General features: G+C 38.5%; 1 protein-coding gene across 3 annotated transcripts in view; it reads left to right on the top strand.

The window, feature by feature from the left end:
* The window catches only part of LOC121312982 (SWI/SNF complex subunit SMARCC1-like), a 52,295-nt gene extending 28,481 nt beyond the window's left edge, over nucleotides 1-23,814 (top strand). For all 3 annotated transcript variants that reach the window (XM_041245042.1, XM_041245041.1, XM_041245040.1), the window contains exons 16-28: nucleotides 3,563-3,676; nucleotides 4,040-4,193; nucleotides 4,311-4,424; nucleotides 5,569-5,628; nucleotides 6,075-6,333; nucleotides 6,777-6,938; nucleotides 15,760-15,815; nucleotides 16,279-16,411; nucleotides 17,155-17,306; nucleotides 18,037-18,171; nucleotides 21,650-21,881; nucleotides 23,016-23,159; nucleotides 23,306-23,814. In XM_041245042.1, coding sequence (XP_041100976.1) covers nucleotides 3,563-3,676; nucleotides 4,040-4,193; nucleotides 4,311-4,424; nucleotides 5,569-5,628; nucleotides 6,075-6,333; nucleotides 6,777-6,938; nucleotides 15,760-15,815; nucleotides 16,279-16,411; nucleotides 17,155-17,306; nucleotides 18,037-18,171; nucleotides 21,650-21,881; nucleotides 23,016-23,159; nucleotides 23,306-23,397 — 1,807 coding nt within the window. In that variant the 3' untranslated portion in view covers nucleotides 23,398-23,814. The remainder of the gene's footprint in view (nucleotides 1-3,562; nucleotides 3,677-4,039; nucleotides 4,194-4,310; nucleotides 4,425-5,568; nucleotides 5,629-6,074; nucleotides 6,334-6,776; nucleotides 6,939-15,759; nucleotides 15,816-16,278; nucleotides 16,412-17,154; nucleotides 17,307-18,036; nucleotides 18,172-21,649; nucleotides 21,882-23,015; nucleotides 23,160-23,305) is intronic.
* Nucleotides 23,815-24,987: the final 1,173 nt, after the last annotated feature.

The raw sequence follows: 24,987 nt of genomic DNA, 5'->3' as shown, positions 1-24,987 counted from the left end.
GGCTGTGATTTTAAAATAAATAGCTTTCTATAAATTACCATATGTCTATAAATAGGTCTTTTACATGGGGTTTGAATATAATTGGTACCTGTTAATCCTTTCGTATATCTCAATCAAACTGAGAAAAGTGTTAATAGTAAAATTGGTTTAAATTTACTTTTTTCATTCTGTGAAACCACTAAATGGGCTTTTAAGTCTTTTTCATTTAAATGCTGAAGTGGCTCATCTTTATTAATTTAAATAGTTACTCGTCATAACGACTGTGATAGTGTGTCCAGCAAAACGCTTTATTTTTCATTATAGCTTTAATAAAGATTAGTCGCTTATTAACATGTTGCAGTCTCTTCACATACAAACGAGAAGGCTTGGCCTATTTTAAAAGCCCATCGAGTTATTTGACAGAAAATAACTCAATTAATCAAATACATTACTAAAATAAGCTGTATATATATTAATTTATAAAAACAGTGAAGCAATATGAAAAAAATAATAGCATTGGTGGTATGATAATGGTCTGTTTTGATTAGAGTGCAAGCATTAATTGCATTATTACAGAAATGCTATGCAGTCTAATGATTCAAACAGTGCTAAAATTCTAATCGCTACTTTTTTCTACTTACTGTATATGAGACAAGAACTAGTTATGTTCACACAAAACTAACTTTATTCAAGTACAGTATCACGTTAATTAAAATAATCAGTATTCAGTTTTAAAAAAATCTACTAATAACAATAGTTTGTACTAATTGGACTGGCAGCAGTAGAAAAAAAAAGAAAAATAAACATAAAATGGAAGCAATCTTCTGTTTTTAAAAAAAAAAAACGTGTTAACAAAAGACTTTAAAGTTGAATCTGGTATCCTCCACAATTGAAATTGCTTAAATAATCAACCGTGTTGTTTTCAGCCCGAATTGTATCTCATTTCCTACATTTCGCTTGCATGTCTGGGTCCCACCTCCTCTACGATAGAACCAGCTTCATAGAAGCAGACTAGTCACATGACCAAAAGCGTACTGGACATTGGGAGGTGAATATCCAATGATGTAACTTGACAAAGGTAGGAAGCTGTTATTTGCAGTCAGACACTTATTTGACCTGCACATTTTTGACAAAGTTTAAACAATTAAAATTAAAAACATTTGACACTTTACTAACATTTAAACTTTAAACAATTTACACCCCCAATTTGTATAGCATGTCACATATACGTTATCATGTCAGCGAAATAACTAGGTGCTGATCCATTTAGGGCCTTGTAAGTTATCAGCAAAATCTTAAAATCAGTTCTATACTGCACAGGGAGCCAGGTAAAGAACGTGGGTTAATATGTTCACTTTTCCTGGTTTTAGTCAGAATTCTAGCGGTGGTATTCTAAACAAGTGGGATATCAGAAAAAAGTGCATTACAATAATCAATTCTAGATGAGACAAAGGCATGCATTAGTCTATTGGCATCAGATACCGAAATAATTGGTCTAAGTCTGGCTACTCTCAAATGGTAAATAGATACTTCAGTAACTTCGCTAGTAGGAGTCTCAAATGATAGATCAGGATCAAAGATGGACTCTCAAACTCTAAATTTAATCCCACATTTCCTTTTAGTTGGTTCTGTGATCCCACTAGCATAACCTCTGTTTTATCTGAATTCAACTATAGAAAATTCTGTGACATCCAATGCTTGATGTCTGTAAGGCAAGTAGCTAGTAACACCCAGGCAGAAGAAATTCTAGGCTTTAGGGACAAATATAGTTGGATATCATCAGCATAGCAATGGAAGTTCACTACATGTCTGCGGATAATGTCACCTAATGGTAGCATATATAATGAAAACAGCAAATGACTTAGAATGGAGCCCTGTGGAACACCGTAGAAAACTTCTGATAATGCCGATTTTACCTCCCCAATAGAGACTAACTGAAACCTATCATAGATAAAATTTGAACCAGGATAGGACAAGGCCAGACAGTCCCACTGTGCTTTTAAGACCGATTCAGTAGGATGGAATGGTCTACAACAAAGCTACTCAACCCTGGTCCTGTAGAGCTTCTGTCCCTCTTTGTTTTTGTTCTAACTGTACACTGAATTGATTAATTGGACCAATTAAACGTCTAGTAAGCACTTAATTGGTCCAGTTAAGTCATTTAGGATACAGTTGGACCAGGACTGAGTAGCCCTGGTCTGCAGTATCAAAGGCAGCACTTGGATCAAGAAGAATTCATACTGATTTATCGTTTATGGCATTGCAACTTTACTGTTAGCTTACAATAGTTAACATTTTGTAGTTTTAGCACTGTTCTGTTCCTGCTGTTTGTAAAATACTGCTTTGGTAATTGGGTATTGTGTAAATGTTTACTGTTTTTATGTGCAGAAATTGAGATGCATACAATAATAAATGTTTTCACTCTACAGAATTTCATGTCAAGATGGCAAGACGATTAGATTAGTCATTGGTGGCAGAATATCTGGCGTCTGATTTATAGTGAATCAGAATTCTGGCAGTGATTATATTATATAATACAGATGTTCTCCATATTTAATAATTAAAAAAAAAAAAAAAATCAGTTCTAAGCCATGTATTGTTTGTTTAACAAAAGGCTCAATTCATGAAATCATTCAGGTGAAACAATGTCTTGTATTTTGCTCATATTTAAAAAAAAAAAAAAAAAAGCAAAAAAAAAACAAATGCAACAAAACTTCCAGGGAGTGTTGTAGAGTCCTTTAGGTAACAGAATACAATGATTTTGTAGCTTTGTCTCTTTGAAAACCCCAAAACTACTGTAATTTTTTTGGAATTATTTGGAAAATCTTTTTTTTTTTTTTTTTTTTTTTTTTTAAATATGTCTACCTCACCTTTTACGACTTAAGGAAATCTCACTTTTTAGAGTGGAAAATAAATTATCAAATTTTATAGTTTTGAGGTATTGTACAATATTCTCTGTCCTGAACCAAAAAATACAATTTTCAAGTCTAATTTTTATATTTAATTTATATATAAATATATTACACACACACACACAACACACATATATCATATATATATATACTATATAAGTCTACTTTCAGATAAGGCAAGAGCTAAAAATGTCTTCAATAATAAATCACAAAATCACTCTGGTGAAACAATATCTTGTAATGTGCTCAAACATCAATATTTTTCAATAAAAGTTTTAGGAAAAGTCATAGAATAACATGTTTTCACACATTTATCTCCTTTAAAAACACTAAGTGGAATACATAATAATAAAAATAATTTAGTGTTGAAAAAGAGAGATGTTTTTTGGTTTCTGAAGTACTTTATAATGTTCCAGTGTTCTGAAAAAAGGACACCAATTCCAAGATGTTACCATAAAAAAACTAGATTTTAGTGAATTTATAGGAAGAGTCAAATACAGCCAAAAGAAAAAAAAACCTGGTCCTGAAGGAGCATCCCACTGAAACTCTGGCCCATTAAAGGGTAAAACCGATCGCATGAGCTCTTTATTCGCTTAAATTGTTCCTGAAGTGAAGTTGTCAGATGGTTGCTCCTACAGTTGCACTCTAAGTTGTGTATTTGTTCCTCACAGATTCCTGGCATATCGTAACTTCATGATCGACACTTACCGGCTGAACCCACAGGAGTACCTCACCAGCACCTCCTGCAGGAGGAACCTCACTGGGGACGTGTGTGCTGTCATGAGGTCAGCCAGCCTGCAGTTACTGCATGTCTACTGCTCACTTTTTTTTAATTTCTTTAGCAATTCATTGTTGAAGTGTGTGATGGAGCAATCCATGTGAGAACTCCTGGGATTTAATGGCTGAAAGACGCATCAGTTTTAAGCAAATTATCAGAATAGACAGGAATAGTGTTGAATCTGGTCCTTAAGAGCCAGTACTTTTCAGGTTATCAATTAAATAGCTAATTAAACTACCCGAGTAGTTTTAATTGGTTAATTTAAGGGCATGATTGAATCAAATATCGGGGCTCAAATGGCATTTGCTGTATGCCACTGTTTTAAATTTTGTGTTTGCTTGTTCCTCATTCTGCCCCTGTCACCTGGCAGAGTGCATGCCTTCCTGGAGCAGTGGGGTCTGATCAATTACCAAGTGGACGCTGACAGTCGTCCTCTGCCGATGGGCCCCCCGCCCACACCCCACTTCAATGTGCTGGCAGACACCCCTTCCGGACTAGTACCCCTGCAGCACCGCCCCCCGCAGGTACTTCACAGCGTCTCCCCATTCTGAAATGTGTAAATGCCTATTGAACTCCTGATTTATGCAACATGCAAAGAAAACTCTTCCGGTTGCTAAACTGACTGTGTGTCTCGTCCACAGGTCCCGGCCTCCCAGCAGATGCTGAACTTCCCAGAAAAGGGGAAGGACAAGTCCTCAGACATGCAGAACTTTGGGCTCCGCACTGACATCTACTCCAAGAAAACACTCAACAAGGTGATATGCATGCAAATCATGATGGCTTGAAATGGTTTACAGTAAAATACATCTCCCTCTGACTATGTAGACTAGTTCCTCATTTCTACACTCTGCTTAAAAAATAGGTTCTGGTTATTCTGTATCTCCCTGAAAATTTATACTGTTTGTCGTGAGAGGCAGTGACGACTCCAGGATTGTGAGCAACTTTTACGCCACTGCAACCTATACAACTATTTTTACGGTAACTGACATGGTATACTAGGAGATGTAGTTTTTAGTGGATATTTTAGGGTATGTGGACAAATGGCGTTGCCACTGTTGAGAGTTGATCCTAGCTAACATTAATTGAGAATTTTTTTTAACATACCGGGCATCATGTTTTTATATAAACTTAGATTCTCTGCTTTATTCAATTACAGTAGAACCTCGGCGTTACGAACACCTTGGGAGTGGAGGTTAAGTCTAACTTTGAATGTGTTTTCAATGGTAGCACCCTGAATCTGGCAAACACAAGGATAATGCATTATTTATTTGGTTATGTTTCTAAAGTCTTTAAAGCAGTACTAAAATGGGGAAAAAAGGCTCAGTTAAGTTACCATTAATTGTAACTGCAGCAAAATCACAGATTTAAACGTCTAGGAAAACATGACTTCACGTAGTACTTGTTTAATTTTAAACAAAATACATTAATGCAACTTGATCTGTCATTCAGCCTCCTTTGTCGTGGAAAACAAATTACTTTGTTTTTAGAACTAAAAATGTTACTAGTAAAGTTGTTTGTACTTGCTTTAAAATCAGCTTCCCCTTTCTTGATACGTTTGTTGGTACAGTAATTGTCATTGCTCCATGACCAGCGCACCACTTTATAGAAGCACCTATCTGGTTACAATACATGCATGGTTGAGTGATTTGCATACTTCCGGTTGAAGGTAGTCAGTTCGTAAGTTTTAGTGTTTGTAATTCTGGAGTTCTACTGTAATCTACATTGAAATATATATATATCTCAAAATAACTATTGTCCAGTAAGCAGAAACTAATGTGGTGTTTAGCAGTATGCCATTGCTATTAATAGAAACCGTAAGCAATATTAGCCCTGTCAACAGAATTATAAAATAAAAAAGGCCTGTAAAAATGAATTGTAACCACTGCTTTTCCTGTGCAGAGTAAAGGAGCCAGTGCAGGGAGGGAGTGGACCGAACAGGAGACCTTGCTCTTACTGGAGGTGAGTATCACGTCCCAATACTGCAATATGTTGCGGGCTTGTGTGAATACCAGAAAAGCAAGTTTGACACCTGTGGATAACATGCATTCCCTCCCATCTGCCAGCAAGTTGTGGGGGTGCTATTGTAGCTGGTTTAAACTGTTCTCGTAATGAGCATCTCTGTGCATAAAAGCATCCGTTTTCACATTTGGGAGAGAATAGTTACTTAAAGCACAGCGAGTCTGCCTGCAAACAGGGACTGTGCTTCAGCTTCAGGGCAAAGTCTACAAAGCTGTGTAGTGTTTGGCAAAGGTTTTAATTAAATTATGTCCTTGCTGATAGACGCTAACCTGTATAACTTTTCACTTTAGAGCTGCTCTTGAAACAAGTGTGCATGCCCTCTAAGAGTTCAGGGTATACCACTCCCCTTCCCTTGCTCTGCTCTCTAACCCCTCTGTCCCTCTCAGGCCCTGGAGATGTACAAGGACGACTGGAACAAGGTGTCTGAGCATGTGGGGAGCCGCACCCAGGATGAGTGTATCCTGCACTTCCTGCGACTACCCATTGAGGATCCCTACCTGGAGAACTCGGAAGCTTCCCTAGGGCCACTGGCCTATCAGCCTGTCCCCTTCAGCCAGTCCGGGAACCCCGTCATGAGCACAGTGGCTTTCCTGGCCTCTGTGGTGGACCCCCGCGTGGCAGCTGCTGCTGCAAAGGCAGCTCTGGGTAAGGAGCCAGCATCTTGCTCGCTCTGTCAGAACTGTGTCTCCAAATTGTTTACATTTTTTTTTTTTTTAAATTTAAATCTTCCACTATTGAGGCATTGCTGGTTAACTAAATTTTGGCTGTCCTTCTTCCATTGCTTTGGGGGTGTGATTTGTCAATTTGAGGTTGATTGTGTCTAAACTTATGTAAAAACAAATCCAAAATGACACTTTTGAGATGGGAAAATATGTGGCTGTAAGCTAGAATTGACTTAAAATATAGTAGAAATTTAGTAATGTAGGGTAACATTGCACAAACATTCATTAAGTGATTATTAAAACTGGTTGATTGTTATATGCCAGAAGTGTTTCTGCCATGGTGGCTGCCTGTACCGTGTAAGGTGGTAAGTGTTGACCCTTCTCTCTCCTCTCTCTCCCTCTCTCTACCCCTCTCTACCTCTACAGAGGAGTTCTCACGGGTGCGAGAGGAGGTCCCAGCAGAGCTGGTGGAGGCTCACGTCAAGAAGGTCCAGGAAGCAGCCAAGACCACTGGCAAAGTAGACCCAGCATTTGGGCTGGAGAGCAGCGGCATCGCCGGCACCACCCCTGAGGAGCCAGAGAAGCTAGGTACGCTCCCTAGCGCTATGTCTGACTGCTTTGTCGCAATTAACTTGGCATTGTTTTAAAATTCGTTCAATTCCAAGCACGGCTGGTCAAAGTCAAGGTTTGAAACAGTCCTGGGTTTCACAGCTACCCTCAATGAAGTCTATTAGAGGTAGTGCTTTGAATCTTTTTTTTTTTTTTAACCCTTTGCAGTCCATTTATTGAGCGCTTGTCAGGCATGTCAGGTCCAGTTTATTTTCATATGTGCTGTTTGTTTTACATGCTCTGTTTAAAATATATTTTTTTCAGAGTAAAACAGGTTTAAAAGGCAGTGTATGGCAAAAGCACATCAGTACTGCATCTCCAGCCAAGCCCCACGCCTTGTTCGCTGTATTTTTCACAGTATTTTTCTTTTTAATGATGTCCGATATCGGAGTGGAAAGGGAAAATTGTAATGTTGCACCTGGACCGACATTGGACCGCAAAAGGTTAATACTTTATTTGATATAATTGAAATATTTACTCAATTGCAGAACATGTTGCATATTGTAAAGTCACAGTACTCCTACCATAAGTAATATGTAATAATGAAACACCTTCACATAATATAAAAAAGACTATTGTTTTGTAGCAAATAGTAATATCTGATTTTAACATTTTAAAAGTGTAAAACTAGAAGGAATATCAAACCCTCACACAGTGGATAGGTGTGGATTGCTTTGACGGATCACAGTTCAATCAGTAAATTCCTTACTGAGATCTTGCAACTGTTTTTCTCTGAGTTAAACATTAGTCAGGAGTTTTATTAAGTGCAAGTACATTTTATTTAAAGTAATTTATTTTCCATATACAGTCTTATACGGAAAAACATGTTGCAATAATTTATACAGTAGTACCTCCGAACTGACCGGTCTACCGAATACCCCACTTTTTAGCCAGATATGTGCAGTCACTCAACCGTGCGTGCAATGCAACCAGATAGGCCTTTCTATAAGCGATGTGCTGGTCATGAAGGCAAAACGACTGGCCCAACAAATGAATCCAGACAAAGGTGAGGCAGATTTCAAAGCAAGTACGGGCAATTTTACTGGGAACATTTTTGTTTAAGATAATAACAAGCACTGTGTTAACCAATGGTACTGTATAAAGGTGGCTTTCCTGATTTTACAAACATTCAAAATAAGTTTAATTTAAGATTAAACCAACACCTGCACAATAAAGCAGGGATGAAGAGACTCCCATTGCATAGCAATTTTACTTTGAATTTAATAAAAAAAAAAAAAATCTACCTGTGCTTGTTACCTATACACTGGCTAATCAGGTTCATTTTAAAACCTGAAATCGGGGACACTGTTGTGATAAAGGCAGGGTGGTTTAATCACTGATGAGGTTCAAAGTAGAGCTGGGATGATGGTTTTTCTACCGTCGATACATTTGTTTTCTAAAATACTGTCATTTTTTTTCCGTAACACAAAAGAAACGGACGATATTATAGAGAAACAAAACACGTGTGTTTTTTAGATAGCCGATGTAAGCATGAAAATTTAATGTTTCTGCAGTTTCTCTATTATTTTAGAGTAAAATAAACCGTATACATTTATTTTTCTAATATAAATCAAACGATGCCCAGCGAGTTTCTCACAAATGGTTAAAATGTTTCTTACCTTAAGATGTCTTGACTGACAGCAACAGGGTTCGAAAAAATCCTTTGCAACAAAATCCAACAGAAGAAACACTAACCAATTAAATTAATTTAACTGTTCACAACTCACTTTACAAAGTCTGCTCTAGAACAATTTACTTTTTGTTTTTGTTGAGAAAAACGATGGCATCTACATTTTCTGTTTTCAAAGAATGGAGTTTAACTGGCTTCCTGCCTTGCTGAACACCCGCCCACTTGGTGTCTGTTGCCGGGATACTTAAGCACATTGCCAAGGCTGCTAGTTTTGGAAAGCGTATCTGGCTATTTTTCCTCCACAGCAGTGGATCTTCAGTAACATTTTAATGGTGTTTTCAGAGGCATATGTCATCACCTCTTTTCTGATAAGCTTTCCTTGGAGGCCATCTCTTTTTGTTGCCATCCACAAAATAACAATTCAAAGGCTTTTTCTGTTTTTGTTTTCTTTAACGGGCAAGTCACTTGTGGCACAGTTTCCATTGTTAGTGGGATTGGTGTCAGTCAGCCTAACTAGTGTGGAAAGCATTGTTGAACTACTACGGTGGCTTTGGCTTGTTCTAATAAAAAATCAAAATTATGAAATCGGGGATCAAGGAATGATGCAAAAAGCAGTGGTATAACTTCATCACCTGGATCATTCAGTTGATGTAAACGGCATTGCTGTGATAAATTACACAGTACATTTTCTCGCAAACATGTCCCCTTCACAACCTTTAACAGGAACTTTGCTCAGTCTGCATTTTCACTCTTGCAACTGGGTACATGGGACTAGTGATAATGGCAGGTCATCATTTTAAAAAGGCTTCCTGTGCCATGCTTGTCCATACATCTGTAGTGATGGACAGTAAATCACTCTCCTCAGATAAATCTTGTCTAAGTTTTTCTTTTGCATGTTCAGGATTCAGAGCAATCAATTTAGAAACAGTCTTTCAAGAGGGCATTTTGTAGCCCACACCAAGTTTGCTAACAGATTTCTATGATTTTAAAACCAGGTATAACATCTTGTGTAACAGCATCCAGTATTTTGTTAGGTGGAGCCTCACTAAGTGGCCCCGCAGGTTTATGATATTGCCAGAGAAGCTCAGCAAAGTTTCACAAATGCTGCGTTTGACATTTCCATTTTGTTCTTTTAGAAAAAAAAAAAATTCCAAATGTCTGATGGCATTGTTATTAATTTAACCAGGAAAGCTCCTTAGCTCTCTGGTTGTCACAGAGACAAGGCCAGCTGGCCTCTCTTTGCTGAATCCTATTAACCTGTTCTGTTCCTACATTATTTATTTACTTGCAGTACATGTTGTTGATCTTCAAATATCAGCAGATTTGATACTACTATAAGTGTTGCTGCTCCTGAGAAAAAGCAAATTTACTAAGACTAGCCCAGCGCTAGCAATGTGTTTTTTGCCAGCAGTTGCCTGATGTTAAAGGGTCCCTGGGTGGAGTCAACTTATAAGCAATAATAAGCTGAGCCAGTAGAGCTGCAGGGTCTTATTGATCGATTAGAGCTTGATTACTGGATATTCATCACTCCCTACTGTAGCTGCTACGATTAAATCTATTCCATTTTCTCATTTTGTACATAGATATAAATACCAGATAATCGATTTGAAATAATTACATTTTTGTAACGTGCATCGTTAATAACATTGTTTAAGTTTATCAACAAAACTTCACCGAACACCCTGCCTTGCTATTTACATTGTTTTGGCCAAAGACAAGCAGTGGGTGAGCTCTTTTCCTGCTAGTGTTAACTAGAATATTATTTGCTGGTCCCATCCTACCAGCGAATCAGTTTTGAAAGTGCTTTGTAAGTACGCGCCCTTCTCTGTGCATTAGATGTAAATAAAAAGCGTGCCACCTTGGATCCAGAGCAGGGCGACAGGCTTGTATTGCTGGCAAACAGCCTGTAAATAAATTGTGCATAGTGAAGAAAACTGACTGTATCGTTTGCGCTTCCAATGAACTGTTAAACCTGGTAATAATACTGTTATGTTTTTTACAACATATTTTTCAAATTGGGCTGCGTTCTCCATCTGCGTTTCCTGATTGGTGACCACATCTAGTCGATGTAAGTGCAATCTGTTCTGCCTACAGCTGATAAAACTAATGATGTGCATTTGAGGAGATTTTTGGAATCTGGTCCGAACCTGGTATTTTGAATCCGGTTGCCAAAACATGTGTGCAAGCGGGGGGAGGGGGAGTTGGCATCTATGTAAGAAATAAACCACTACAGGGTGTACAGGAAGACAATTATTTCTGCATGCCCTGGTTGAGTTGTAAGGCACAAGGCTGTGAAATTTGTATCAGAAAAAACTGTATGAACCCTGTAGTTACAAAAACTGATTTGAGTTAAGCTGAGATTGTGTTTTTTGCAGCTGAGGTTTTATAAAATGTATGTGAATTGGGCATACATCTAAAAGGTTTGATTTTGTTGACTAGCCTCATGTGATTTTATCAGGTTGATCCATCTAGTAAAATGACAAGTTGTAAGTGTAGGAAGAAATTCAGAAATTACTTCAGTCAAGTTCAAATCTGCTTCTGAAGGTGGTCCAAAATGGCTCAGAATGCATCTGAGAGCACGTACAACCCATGTATGTACAAGGGGTGGGCCATATACCTCAAATATATCATGTTAGATGTTCAAGGTGATATATATCATAATAGATGTAACATTGTGATCGTTTTTTTTATTCTATTTTGCAATTGTACGTTTTAAAATATAGAACTAGAAGTACTTTTAAAAGCTGCTTTTATAGACTACAGGCCCAAAACACTTCTAATACTGTATGTTAAAAAATTGTAAAACATAACATGCTTTCCTTTCTAAGGTTGTAAATACTTTTAATATTCAATATTAAACTAAGCCATTATAATACAGCAAGTGTAACATGGCGCATCCTAGGACAAATAACAGCAAAACACAAAGCACTTTGTCTGTAGCCTGCTTTACTACAACGGAATAGTAACACTATTAAAACAAACTCTAAATAACAGACTGGTACATTCACATTGTTACTAAAATAAGGTAAATTATTTACTAGCTGAAGCCTGTGTCTAAAACATTGGCGTCTAATACATCTGGTACAGTGAACATCATTTTAAATTATTATTTTTTTAAAGTTTAATGTGATGCCTAATTGGTTTAAATGGTTGAGTTGACATTTAATAAAAGTGAGTTCTGTAATAAAAATTTAAATATACTGTAGTAAATATTAATCTGTACTACCTATTGACCTCCCTAATGAAGTTCAAATGGATCAGTCCCCAAAGCTTAATACTTTCAGTTCGTTTACCATGGTATTTTTATCATTATTAAAAAATACCAGTATATCGTCCAACCCTAGTATATTGAGCATCAAAAGAAACTTATCACTTTTATTTGTTGTGTTCGAAAAACGACAAACTCAGATGCAGGTGCAGTGACATTTTATTATGCTGCATTAACAATTGACATCACGAAGATGCTGCAAAATGATCTGTCGATCTTGGGCAGGTGTTGTGACTCTTGGTCTCCCAGTTAGTGGCCTGTCATTGACAGTATGTGCATATTCTTCAGTTATAGTTACTCAAGTGTGTCATGGTCAAGGATGAATGAACAGGTGATTAAAAAGAAACCAGAAACATTTTATCAATGTCCATCATTTATATACACTATTATTTATTTATTTTTATTATTATTATTATTATTATTTTTAAATAAATGTGATGCTCGGTATATATACACAGTGTAAAGTTGCTATTTCTTACCCTATAAAACTGCTTACATACCGAAAATAAAACACTAAATATTTCAGCAGAATTCAGATATATCTTAAATACATTAACTTTTTTTGAAAATACAGTAAGTCAAAAGTTTGAGTACACCTGCTAGAAACCAGGTTTTTCATTATTTATCTATGCTTTTAAGTGTATAAACTTGTCTATAAACACTTAATATTTCATTATATGATACGTGTACTTATATAAGCTGATAATCAAGTGAATTGCATTCAAAAATTTAATTTAAATGAAAATGTAAATCTTGTCAATTTCAATGAAATGGTCACCCAAAGCAAGGGGATTTCAGCCTGAAGCCCAAGTCAGTTAAAAGTCTGAAACGTGTATAACACGGTGTTAGAACACTGGCCTAAGTATAAAAGTGTCTTTTTTAGATGTTTAGGGTTCCCCAGTCCGGTACCAAGCCGATCTTGAACAGCCAATTGCTGTCTTTAAGCAGAGTGAGGCAGCATCTGTACAGTGTTACTGTACACTGAATTGCTACTTGCTTAATGCCTGTGTTTTCTTCCTGTGGCCAGAGCACGCAAAGGAGGCACTGGTGAACAGCAGTTACTGCAAGTCTTGTGCATATTTCTCCAAGCGCATGCTGATGAAATGTCTCTTCCATAGCTCTACAGAGTGCTGTGCGTCCCTCACTCCTGCACAGCACTCTTCCCTGTCACCATCTGTTAGAGAGGTGGCTCGTAGAGGGGGGGCACCGAGAACGGTTCTCTCTCACCGAGAAGATATATATATATATATAATATTTATATGATATTATATATATTATAATATATATATATAATCTCATAGGTTCAAACTACCAGTCAAAAGTTTGAGTGCTTGAAACCAGGTTTTTCATGATTATCTATGCTTTTAACTGTATAAACTTATCTATAAACACTTAATATTTCATTATATGGTGTACTTATATAAGCTGATAATCATAAGTGAATTGCATTCAAAAATGTAATTTTAAAATGAAAATGTAAATCTTGTCAACTGGCCGAACTATAAAAGTGTCTTTGTTAGATGTTCTCTAAGTTAATAGTATGTTACCTAATTAACCTTTTGTCAACAATTATTGTTAACAGGTGAGGGTCCATGATTACTATAAGTATAGGTAGCATAGGCACAAGCTTGTCATTCTTGAATGTAAGGGAACAGAAAATGGCAAAAGCTGCTCAGTTAAGCAAAGAGAAAAAGACGGTCTATAATTACTTTAAGAAATGAAGGTCAATCTTTATGACAAATCACAAGAACTTTGCAAGTGTCTGTAACTGCTGTGGCCAAGACCATCAAACCATTTGAAGAAACTGGCACTCATGAGGACCGAACAAGGTCAGGCAGGCCAAGGGTGACCGCAGAATCAGAGAACAAATTCATTTGAGTCACAAATCTGCGAAACCGGCGATCAACTGCCCCTGAAATACAAGCTCAGTTAAATGCTACTTGAAGTACAGATGTTTCAACATCAACTGTTCAGAGGAGATTGCGTGAAGCTGGCTTATCTGGAAGAACTGCTGCAAAGAAACCATTGTTAAGAGTGCAGAATAAGAGGAAGAGACTTGCCTGGGCCAAAAAACACAGAAACTGGACATTTGAGGAGTGGAAGTTGGTCTTACGGACCGATGAGTCAAAATTTGAAATATTTGGGTCCAACTGCAGAGTATTTGTAAGACGCAGAGAGGGTGAGCGCATGAGTTCTGCATGTGTGGTTCCTACTGTCAAGCATGGAGGAGGTAGTGTCATGGTCTGGGGTTGCTTTGTTGGTGACAGAGTTGGTGATCTTTACCAAGACTATGGCAAGCTCAACCAGCATAACTATCATACTTCAGAGGCATGCCATTCCATCAGGATTACGACTAGTTGGGCAGTCCTTCATTCTTCAGCAAGATAATGACCCGAAACACCCCTCAAAGTTGTGCAAGAACTATCTGGCAAAGAAGAAAAGTGAAGTACAACTCAATTTAATGATCTGGCCTGCCCAGTCTCCAGACCTCAATCCCGTAGACCTTGTGTGGGATGAACTGGACAGAAGAGTCAAAGCAAAGGTGCCCACAAGTGCCCTACATCTCTGGGAACTGCTGCAGAAGAGCTGGGAAGACATGTCGGGTGATTTCCTGCTGAAACTTATCAGAATGCTTTGTGTTTGTGAGGCTGTTATTAAGTTAAAGGGTGACTATTTTGAGGAATCCAAGATTTAGAGACAATTTTCTTGAACCTTACTTTGATACTGCTTATGTTTTGTATATTGTAACATATATTTTCCTTTTCAAGTATTTACAGAAACGTTTGACGTAAAACATTGTCAATTATGAAAAAAAAAAAACTTGTTTCCAGCAAGTGTATTCAAACTTTTGAGTGGTACTGTATGTTAAATTGATGTAAGTCTCATTTGTGGAGCAGAAAGCTCCTTTATCTTCCTTGAGGAAAGGGAGAAGACCTGGCCTGCCGAGGCTCCTGCCTATAACTATTTTCTGCTTAAACAATTCACTAAAACTTTTTGGGGGCTTTACATTAATTAGTGATAAAACAGTGTACAAATGATGTAGTACTAATTAACAATGTATCCTGGTAAGATTTCTGCTTTAGCTTGTCTGGTTAATCATTTGTGTAGCACAGGAAGACAGCCAAGAAGCAAAACCCACAAACTGTAAGTTAATATCGTCCAAATCATTAGTTGTTCTTTTTAGAGAATTATTTGTTCTTTAACGCAATCTGTTAAGACAGATGTCATCTGTAGCTACATGGCAGTATTGGCTTTCTTAAATCTTCTGTTTTGGATGGGGATGTGCCCATCTTTTTTGCATCTCAGACTGTAAATTAGTATACTGGGGTGGGTGGGAGGCAGGAGACGACTTGTGTCTTGTCTATGGACAAAGAATTTGGATTGACATGAGTTACCATTGAATTAACAGGTTTGCCCCACAACAGGATCCCTCCCTGACTGTCCATTTCTGTGCGCTCCTCCTCATGTTTGTTTGTTCCTCTGGGTTGTTTTCTCATTGCTGTGAAGAAGCAGTCCACAATGACAGCCTGCCTTCTGTCAAACTTGCAAAACACACAAGCGCTTTATTTATTTTCTTTAAATCATAGAATGCTATACTTAATAATATAGCATGCTGGAGAATTTTATAGACCAACTTAAGGTCTTGCTCTGCACCCAGTTTTCAAGCATAAACTCTACCAGCCAGGGTTACTAAGATGTTGGCTCACTGGTTTCCACTGGAGACTGGTGTTCAAGTTGTTTATGCAAGATTAGTCGTAGTAGCATTTGCACTGGAATGTGTAAGGGAAAATAGTGGTGGTGTCCGTGCATCTGTCACAGAAAGAAAGACACATTTTCATTTTTTTTGATGATAAAACATTTTGATGATTCAACAACAACTTGTACCCCTTCTCTCTCTACAGAGGCTCCAGAGCCTGAGAAGATGGAGACAGAGACTGAAGGACAGCAGCCAGAGAAGGTGAGTGAGTCATTGAATGACGATGTGTGGCTTGAAAGAAGGAAGTTCAGCTCAGCTTCACCTTGCAAGAAACCATAAGGTTAAATTCCACATCTCCCAATGCCAAGGGGGGCCACCTTTTTAACTAGTGCAAACATGACCAGCACAATGTATTGGCCTCTAGCTTGGTTTATTATGTCCATTGCAGGAATACAACAAAATGTGAGATCTATATGTGTCGTCGTCTTCTGTATAAGAAAGGCTGGACCTCCTGAAATGGCATAATTTAAGCATTTAGAATATCCTGTATAATGAAGCTTACAAATCAGTAAATCCATCTGATGATATCTCATTGTTTACAAATGCTGTTTATTATATTGGTGCAGCATGGTGCTGTTGGTGGTAGTAGTTGTTCCACTATCTGAGAAGATGCCAGGGCTGTATTGATGTGCTGCTCCTCTAGTCTTGTGTCTCTGGTGTTCAGGTGGAGAACAAGGAGGATGCTGCAGTGGATAAGCTCAGTGAGCCTGCAGAGAAGCCACAGGAGCGTGTGAAGAGCGAGGCCACAGAGTCAGAGAAGGAGGAGGAAGCATTAGCTGGGGAGGAGAGCAGGACAGGTATCAAGAACACAACACTCCAAAGAGCAGCCAGAACTATTACCCAATAGTTCTACATTTAGAAATACAGCAAGAAACTTGAAATTTAGTTTTGTTTACATACTTGTATCACTGAATGATGTGAACTTCATAATTTGATAAGTGCAAGTGATCTCTTAATGGTCCCATTAAGAGGAATGTGTGTGTGCATGTTTTCACTCTTCACTGGGAGGAGTTTAATGCACGTAGACTGGCATATGATGTTCCATAAGACACACTGATGTTCACTCAGACCAAATTCATTGGGAAAGGGAGGGACATTTTATATAAAAATAAATAAGTACATTTCAAAAATATAATAATAATTCTGTAGTATCGTAATATTCACAGTGTCTGAAACTTAAGCATGTAACTAATCGTATCAGACCTTTTAATGGGTAACCGGTTTGATTTTAAGCATCTAATGTAACAGACTGGAATATTACACTCTGCTTCCAAATAAGACAGCTGCCAGTCTCTAATACAGCACATTTTTGGGGCTCCAATGTTTCCTGGTGGGAAGGGTAGATGACCTGGAAGTCAAATTAGGTTTTGCAGTTGAGACATTCAGGCATCCTGTTTTAAGCCAAGTTTACAGCATGACCCTTAGGTTGACGTTTTTCTTCACTCTTCTTCCTTTGGGCTAAAAGGCTGGATCTATGATCTATCATGTAGGGATGGGGTTCAGTTCCTCGCTGTTAATCCTGAGTTCCTCTCTGCTGCAGATAAAGACCAGGAGGAGGAAAAGGAGAACATGGACACCAGTAGGGACAGTGACTGGGAGTCTGGGAAGAAGAAAGTGGAGCCCGAGGTGGGGGAGGGGAACATTGCCACGGCCGCAGCAGCAGCTCTGGCCTCCGCAGCCACTAAAGCCAAGGTTAGTGATTTCACATGGATGAAGCCCAGTAAAACAGATTATTTCCATACATGTTCTGTCGTATAAATTATCTCTCTTTCTGGAAGTGGAAAGGGATGTGTTCGTGCACTCTGGCTTCAGGTTCTACAAGATTAATGTTGTATAGATGTTGTATAACTTTCTGTATTTTAATTGCAACAGCTAAATGTTAGACATTAGTGTCCAGTACATACTATTTGCTGTAAAACTATATTAAGCGCAAAATGTGCATGGTGTTTGGTGTTTTTTTTTTTTTAAGTAAATAATTTTCTATTCCAGCAGAAAATACATTTAAAAAAAAAAAAAAAAAAAAAAAAACCAATAATTAATCCAACCTGAATCCTTTTTTTTTATATATGTTTTGAAGATGTAAATCTTAGATTTCAATATTACTTATGGTAGGAGTATTGTGACTTTACAATATAAAAAAAAAATTCTGCAATTATTGAGTAAATATTTAAATTATCGATTTAATCTGACTGTTAATCGATAGATTGTTTGTTTGATTTATTTTACTATTGGAGAGTTACAGACTAAGCAGCAAAAGACTTTTTGTTGCTTAAATAAGTGCTGAGAACTTCTGCCTTCGTATTTGATATTCCTGCTTCTAGCCAGCCTTTACCGCACTACTTCTGTTTGTGGCTGTGTTGCATCACCAGGGCAGTGTCTAGCAGGGGTTAGTAAGGGCTTGTCTGTGTTTTGTGTGGTTCAGCACCTGGCTGCCGTGGAGGAGAGGAAGATCAAGTCCCTGGTGGCCCTGTTGGTTGAGACCCAGATGAAGAAGCTGGAGATCAAGCTGAGACACTTTGAGGAGCTAGAGACCATCATGGACCGTGAGAAGGAAGCGGTGAGTTCTTAGCGTTGGTGGGGCTTTTTTTCCCTATGTAAATCAAATACTGCAGTAACTAGCTGACCTGAAACCTAATCGCAGCAATCTCTTTACGAAGTGCTATTTAGTGTAATCACACTGCTGACATACTGTTTAAATTCTATTAATCGATCTTAAGAGTCCCCAAGCTTCCAAGAGTGCAATCATTAGTCATCTGCACATCATGCTGCAACATCTTAAAGTGCTTTAAAATAAAAAAAACTTGGCGACTGGACACAATGGTCACTAAAGTTTGACAGCTATTGTGTGAAATGTGTTGTGGTTTGGATGTATTTAAAATAAACAGCTGTAAACATTTCTAAAGAGATTTTCAGAGAGTCTGTATACAGTAATCGCTCTGATAGGTACACACTGACCCTAATTTCCAGTATGTGTGATCCATGCCAGTCTTGCATTGGTGTCAGTTGCATTCACAGAGCATCATTTTAATCAGGTTAGATATTTTGCTGAGCTTTTTGTTTAAAAAAGTTAAGGTCTGTTTACCACCCCCCCCCCCCCCCCCCCCCCCCCCCCCCCCCCCCCCCCAGAATAGATTTTTATACCAGTAATTAAGTACAAACAACAAATTTGTATTCATGCAGACTTTTTTTAAGTGAAGTTCACCATCTTGACTTAGTTCATGAGCACAGCTGTTGGTAGATCCACTGTATTGCAGAGAATCATTACACAGTCTTGTAATCCAGGTTGTGTATTTAGTAATCTATGGGTGGCTTGCTCAGTTATAGAGAAGCTGTTAATGGCTGATCTCTGGGCCTCCTAGCTGTCCCCAGGGCCAGCAGTGCTGCTTATCTTCCAATCCTCAGTGAGTCTGGCTCTCCCCCTGCTGCCTGATTCCACAGGACAGCCAGAGACTCTGCTGATCCCTTTGTTTGTTTGTTTGTTTATTAATGTATATGTATTTATGTAGATCGTTGCTTCATTGGCTATATAGGTAATGATATCACAGACTTTAGATTTAAAGATAAATAAATGTGTGGGTACCATGGCATCAAAAACCTGTAAATACTTCCAGTGTTTGTTTTCAAGCACACTTCCACTTGACAAACGTATGTTAAACATACTGAAATGTTGTGAGGTTGGTTCTTTGAACAAGAACTTTTATGTATCTATATAGATATATATTCTATCTATCTGTATGCCTCTGACAGGAAGGAGAATTAATCTAACAAGTGGAACTGGCATACTTTCCTCGATCATATTGTGGATAAAAAATTATTTTGTTTTCACTCCCCGTTCCTCCCCCAGATTTGTCTCTGCTTCCATCTGTCTTTTGTTTGTATTGCTGTATTTATTTATGTGTTTTTTATGACTACTTTTTCTTTTGTTCCTCCCTCGCCTCTAAGGAAAGTTGATGCAGTGTGACAGCTGGTGTGCTCGAGTGGAATTGGGTTTCCATTTTAAATGAAATGGATCATCAATAAGTGCAGATAGGGGCTTGCCCTTCACCCAGATGTTGAGTTTGTGTCTGATGAAATAAACAGGACATCTTTTTGTCCTGTTTATTTGTAGTGGTGTCATCCTGTTCATAGAACATTATTGCATAATTCTAAAATTAAAATAGCAGTGTTACAATCTTTATTTGTAATTTTTAAGCTTTGCTTAGTGGTTTGCTTGCCCAGAATACAAGATATGACCTCTGCTTATACAACTGCAGAAACCAGATTAACTTCTATTTAAAAACAGCAGTACTTTAGCTTGAGTTATATATTGAGAGCCAGAAAAACTAGACTATGTATTGTAGGGTTAGCGGTTTTATATTTGCACAACATTGCAGTTTCTCAAGCTTTTTCCCTTGTTATGGATACAAGGTTCAGTCTTAATGTCTTGTGACACCATGTGCATTAGAATATCAAGGGTCACTGCTGTGAAGCTTTTATTTGTATTTATTTATATATTTATTAGCCTTTGCTATACAAGGAGACAATCCCCGGCGGTTTAGTGGGCACTTCTCGTGCTTATTTTGAGCAATACATTCATAGCGGTTATGAATTAACTTTTGAGAATATAATAATAATAATATTTATTTTTATATAGCGCCTTTCATAATGGACCACCATCACAAATCGCTTTACAAGATACGAGACTAGGGTGCGTCAACAATGCATCAGCTGCAGAGTCACTTACAACAACGTCTCGCCCAAAAGACAGAGCACAAGGAGTTTAAGTGACTTGTTCAGGGTCACACGAGTCAGTGAGTGAGTTGGGATTTGAACTGGGGACCTCCTGGTTACAAGCGTGTTTCTTTAACCACTGGACCACACAGCCTCCTATAAGCCTCCATTATCTTTATACTGAATTGAAAATACAACTAGGATATCGAAATCTAGTACTGATTGCGTGATCCAATAAAGACTGTTTTGCAGTTTGACAAACAATTTTCTGGTTTGGTTGAAACTGCAGTGTATGCAAATAGTGTGCAGAAAAAAATAACTGGAAAACAAAATGCTTTACGGTACAGTGCCAGTGCCCCCCGCCCCGTGCTGTATATATGGGTAGATATCTCCTACTGTGACCAGATCGATTTCCTAAAGGGGTACAGCTGACTAACAGAGAGCCCGCTACACACACACCACCTACAGCAGTTCAGATAAATGCTTCATACTGTTCACAGACATTAGAGCAAGAATTAAGGAAACTGACTTTATTAAAACAGTAATAACCGTAACCCTATCCTGCTTGAACAGTCCAAAAAACACACCATGCAATTAGAAAATGTCCCTAAATGACTTTGTTGATCTTTTTCACAGTAGGCTTGTTCATGCCTGCCACTTGGTTCTGTCTATTGCTGTAGCTGCCATTTAAAAAATGTAGATCAGTTGTTTATTTTTAATGCTCTGACATTTCATTACCTAGCTGGTTCTAAAATGTTGTCTAACTTGCTGTGCTGAATGGTTATTATAAAGACCATTGTTAACCAGCAATGCCATTTTTAAAAGGTGCTCAAAGCCAAGACCGTAGGTGATATCTGTGGTTGCAGAGCTCAGGTGAAGAGCACAGAGCAGGGGAGCATGAACTTGATTTGCTGGAGCAGACGGGCAGGAATGACAGTTCAGGGGCTGAATAATTCATAAGCTGTCCCGTTGGATATCCTGTCAGCAACACAAGCATGCCACAACGCATGTGTGTGCCTTTCCCAGGGAGAGAAGGGACTTGAAGGACCGGTTTTTCTTTCCTCCTCCATATTGGTACAGGAGCCAGATCTAGAAACTACAAATATTTGTGGTATCAAAAAAAAGTGTTCTTTGGAATTATAGATATATTTGTCCACATGTGTTCTTGGCAAATGTTTCCTTGCCCTTATAAGGATACCAAGGTGGCAACACACACTGTTTATAATTCTTTCAGCTCTGTCTCATTCCTCGCAGGAGTGTTTTATTCCAGGGCATAGTGTGCATGCCCACCTCCTGACCCATGTCCCTCCCCATTTCTCTCCCAGCTGGAGCAGCAGCGGCAGCAGTTGCTAACAGAGAGACAGGCCTTCCACATGGAGCAGCTGAAGTATGCAGAGATGAAGGCTCGCCAGCAGATGGAGCAGCAGCAAGCAGCAGCAGCTGCCCAGAACCCGGCCGGGCAGCACCCTGCTCTATCTGGCATGATGGGGCACCAGCAACCCCCCGCCTTCCCCGTGATGCATCACCAGATAGGACCTCACCATCCCGGACAGCCAGGTGAGAACCCCATAAGAAGACATGGGAAGCTCTGCATGTAATCACTGGACCTGGTCTTTCTATTTATTTTATTTATTTATTTTATATATTTGTTTCTTGAATTGTGTGTACAAATACTTTTTTTTTTAAATCCAATATATGAAACCACTAAATTTTATTTTAAGTGTTTGTTTTTATTTATTTATTTTAACAACCACTAACCTTTTTTTTGTTTTTAACATATCAGCCAGTTTTTCAAGTCTTCATAATTGTCAGTCTTCCTAATGTTTATAGTATACATAACATGAGTGAAAGAAGAGATTTTTTATCTCTGCTCATGAATGGGTTTAAAATATATGCAGAAATTACCCACTAAAGAGAATTCAGAGAAGTACTTTGGTTGACAAACTGTCTCTTTAAAGTCTCCTGAAGAATGTCTGAAGTGCTGTACTGTAAAAAATGTAGCCCTATCGCCCCGGGACCTGCTGAATTATGCATCGGCTATGGAGAGCGGCTGTTGGAGGTGGGGGTGTTGCTACTCCTGAACCATGCAAGCAGATTGCTCTTTTAATAGGAGATGCATTTGTAAATCAAGCTTGTCTAAAATCTATGACCTGGATCCAACTCCTTCAACATTTGTACACATCATTCTGGAAGACAATTGTACTAGTAGACCCTTTAAAGGCTTATTGCGGATCAGTGAGACCAGCAGCTACATGTTTTAATACCTTGTGATTTATCACTGGTAGAGTGCAAAACTTTATAGAACCATCAGTAATGCTTTCTGATGATGTCCCTGAATTAGATTTTAACCCTATGCAGTCCTATGTCGGACCAGGTCCAACATTACAAATTTCCCTTTCTAGTCTGAAAGACATAAAGCACAGGTCTCTAGTTGTTTTTTCTCCAGAAAAAGCCGAGAAAACCTTTCAATGTCTGAGTGAGACTGATATGAGCTGAATGAAGCCAACAAAAAAAGGGCATATCTGATAGCCCATGCATCACATAGATAACACAGACATAAACAAAGGAGATAGCTGCTTCTGCATCCAGCACTCAAAGAGTATCAGACATTTGCAGAGAATAGGCTCCTAAAAGCAATTAATCCTGCCACTGCCATGTTTAGAGCTCTGCATTTCCTGTGTGTTTGTGCAGGGCCAATTGGAGGGCCTATATGTCCTGGACAGCCCATGGCGGGGAGAATATCGACCAGTGCTCCAGGTGGACCATCCCACCCTGCCCAGCCCAACATTCCCCCGATGATGGGACCCCGGCACCCAGGAGCACAGAACGGCATGTGTGAGTAATTCTTACTTAAAAAAATAAGAATAAGTATTACTGACCAGTTAAAGCTTTTATATTTGAATGTGTTTTGATTTGTAACCTATGATGGGTCCTTATTGCACACTGCTGACATGGCTTCTGTCTGTTTGTTTGGTTTTCAGACCCCACCCCACCAGTGCAGCCTGATGGGATAGCCCCAACCTCTGCAGGACATCTAGCCACACCCGCCCCAACACGAGTGGCTGAGAACTAGTACATGAACCAACCAAATCAGTCCTGACACACTCATCTCAGTTCAGAACATCACAAGATAAATATTTCATAGCAGGCAAACCCTTCCAGAGCAGCCCATAGCCCTTCAACTATTCCAAAACCATTTATTGAAGAGTAAAGGCAATTGGAAATACAATATTTGGGTTACAGGAGTCGAGTTTTATCCTCTATCTTGTCCAATCAATTGTAAAGACTAGACTTTAAAATAAATAAATAAATAAATACATTTGTCATCTAGCTGTTGTCTGCTCTATCATAACATTTTTGTAATTGACCAAATCAATAGGATTTTCTTTTAACCTCCCACAGTTCTAGGGTAGAGTCTTGACAATATTCTCTTTTGAAGAACTACCTCTGACTCCCCATTTTTTTTTTTTTTTTTTTTTTTTAAACCTGTATTTTGTTTTATATAGAGAGCAGTGAATAAGAACAGACTTAGTTTGGGGGGGGGGGGGGGGGGGTGGGTGGGGGGGTGGGGGGTGGGTGGGGGGGGGGGGGGGGGGGGGGAATAATAATAATAATTCTAGCGAATGATGGCTTGTTTTTGAAACAGTGTAGCGATAAAGATTTTAATATTTTGTTGCTGCTGTTTTTGACCAAGGGCTGTCTTTATTTCCAAGGGTTACAACTGGGTTGAATCTCTACACACACGCACACCCACTGAGAGAGTGCACATTTATGGTGTACCACATTAGAGAAGCCACAGAACTCCCCCCCCCCCCCCCACTTACTATCACCAAGCCAACTGGCTGTGACATCTATTGGTGAATTAGAGGTTCAGGAAAACCAAAAAATGATGTGACATCAAATATACTTTGAGTTGAAGTGTCTTTTAAATGTCTTTGTGCTTCGATTTTAAAGTAGAGCTAATTTTAGATATTTGATCTTTTCCTTGAAGTACAGTTTTGGATTACAGACTTCAGTAGTGTGAATATTACTGTTCTGATGATTTTTGATGATGGTAGCTGTGTGTCCACTGCTGTGAGACCTGGTTCAAACTCTAAATACCACATGACCCCCCCCCCCTCCAGGGTACAGGGGAATTTAACTGAACGGTATTGCTCAATACATTTTTTAATTTTGTTTTTAAAATAACTTTGTGTAGACTCTCACTTTAGAGTTCATGCAATTTGTATGTTTTTAATTGGTACCGAGACCTTGACACCTGTCAAATAAAAGTTGTGTTTTGTATGAAAACCCTTAGTTGTGCTTTTATTGTGTTCTAAGCAGATGTTACAAACTAAGCAGTGCTGCACCTGCTTATTTAATGTATTAAATTAACTTCTGTAACTCAAGCATAAGAATTAAGGGTAATTTTTTAACACGAGCGCCATCTTATTGAGTATTAGATATTGTTTGTGGCTGGAGGAAAATTGACATGTAAATTGGCAAAACTTATAACCTACATGGGGGAGAGAAATAAAAATGTAGCAACAGACAAGTTAATTCCTACAAATGTACCCCTAAGGTAGTTCTAATTAAGGCAAAACAACTTCCTAAGTAAGTATTTCATATTTGGCTGTTGCTTGCAGGCAAAGTTCTCGTGACACCCTTGACACAAATATCTGCC

The sequence above is a fragment of the Polyodon spathula genome, chromosome 3, assembly GCF_017654505.1.
Source record: "Polyodon spathula isolate WHYD16114869_AA chromosome 3, ASM1765450v1, whole genome shotgun sequence".
NCBI lineage: Eukaryota > Metazoa > Chordata > Actinopteri > Acipenseriformes > Polyodontidae > Polyodon > Polyodon spathula.
This window is presented reverse-complemented; position numbering and strand designations above follow the sequence as displayed.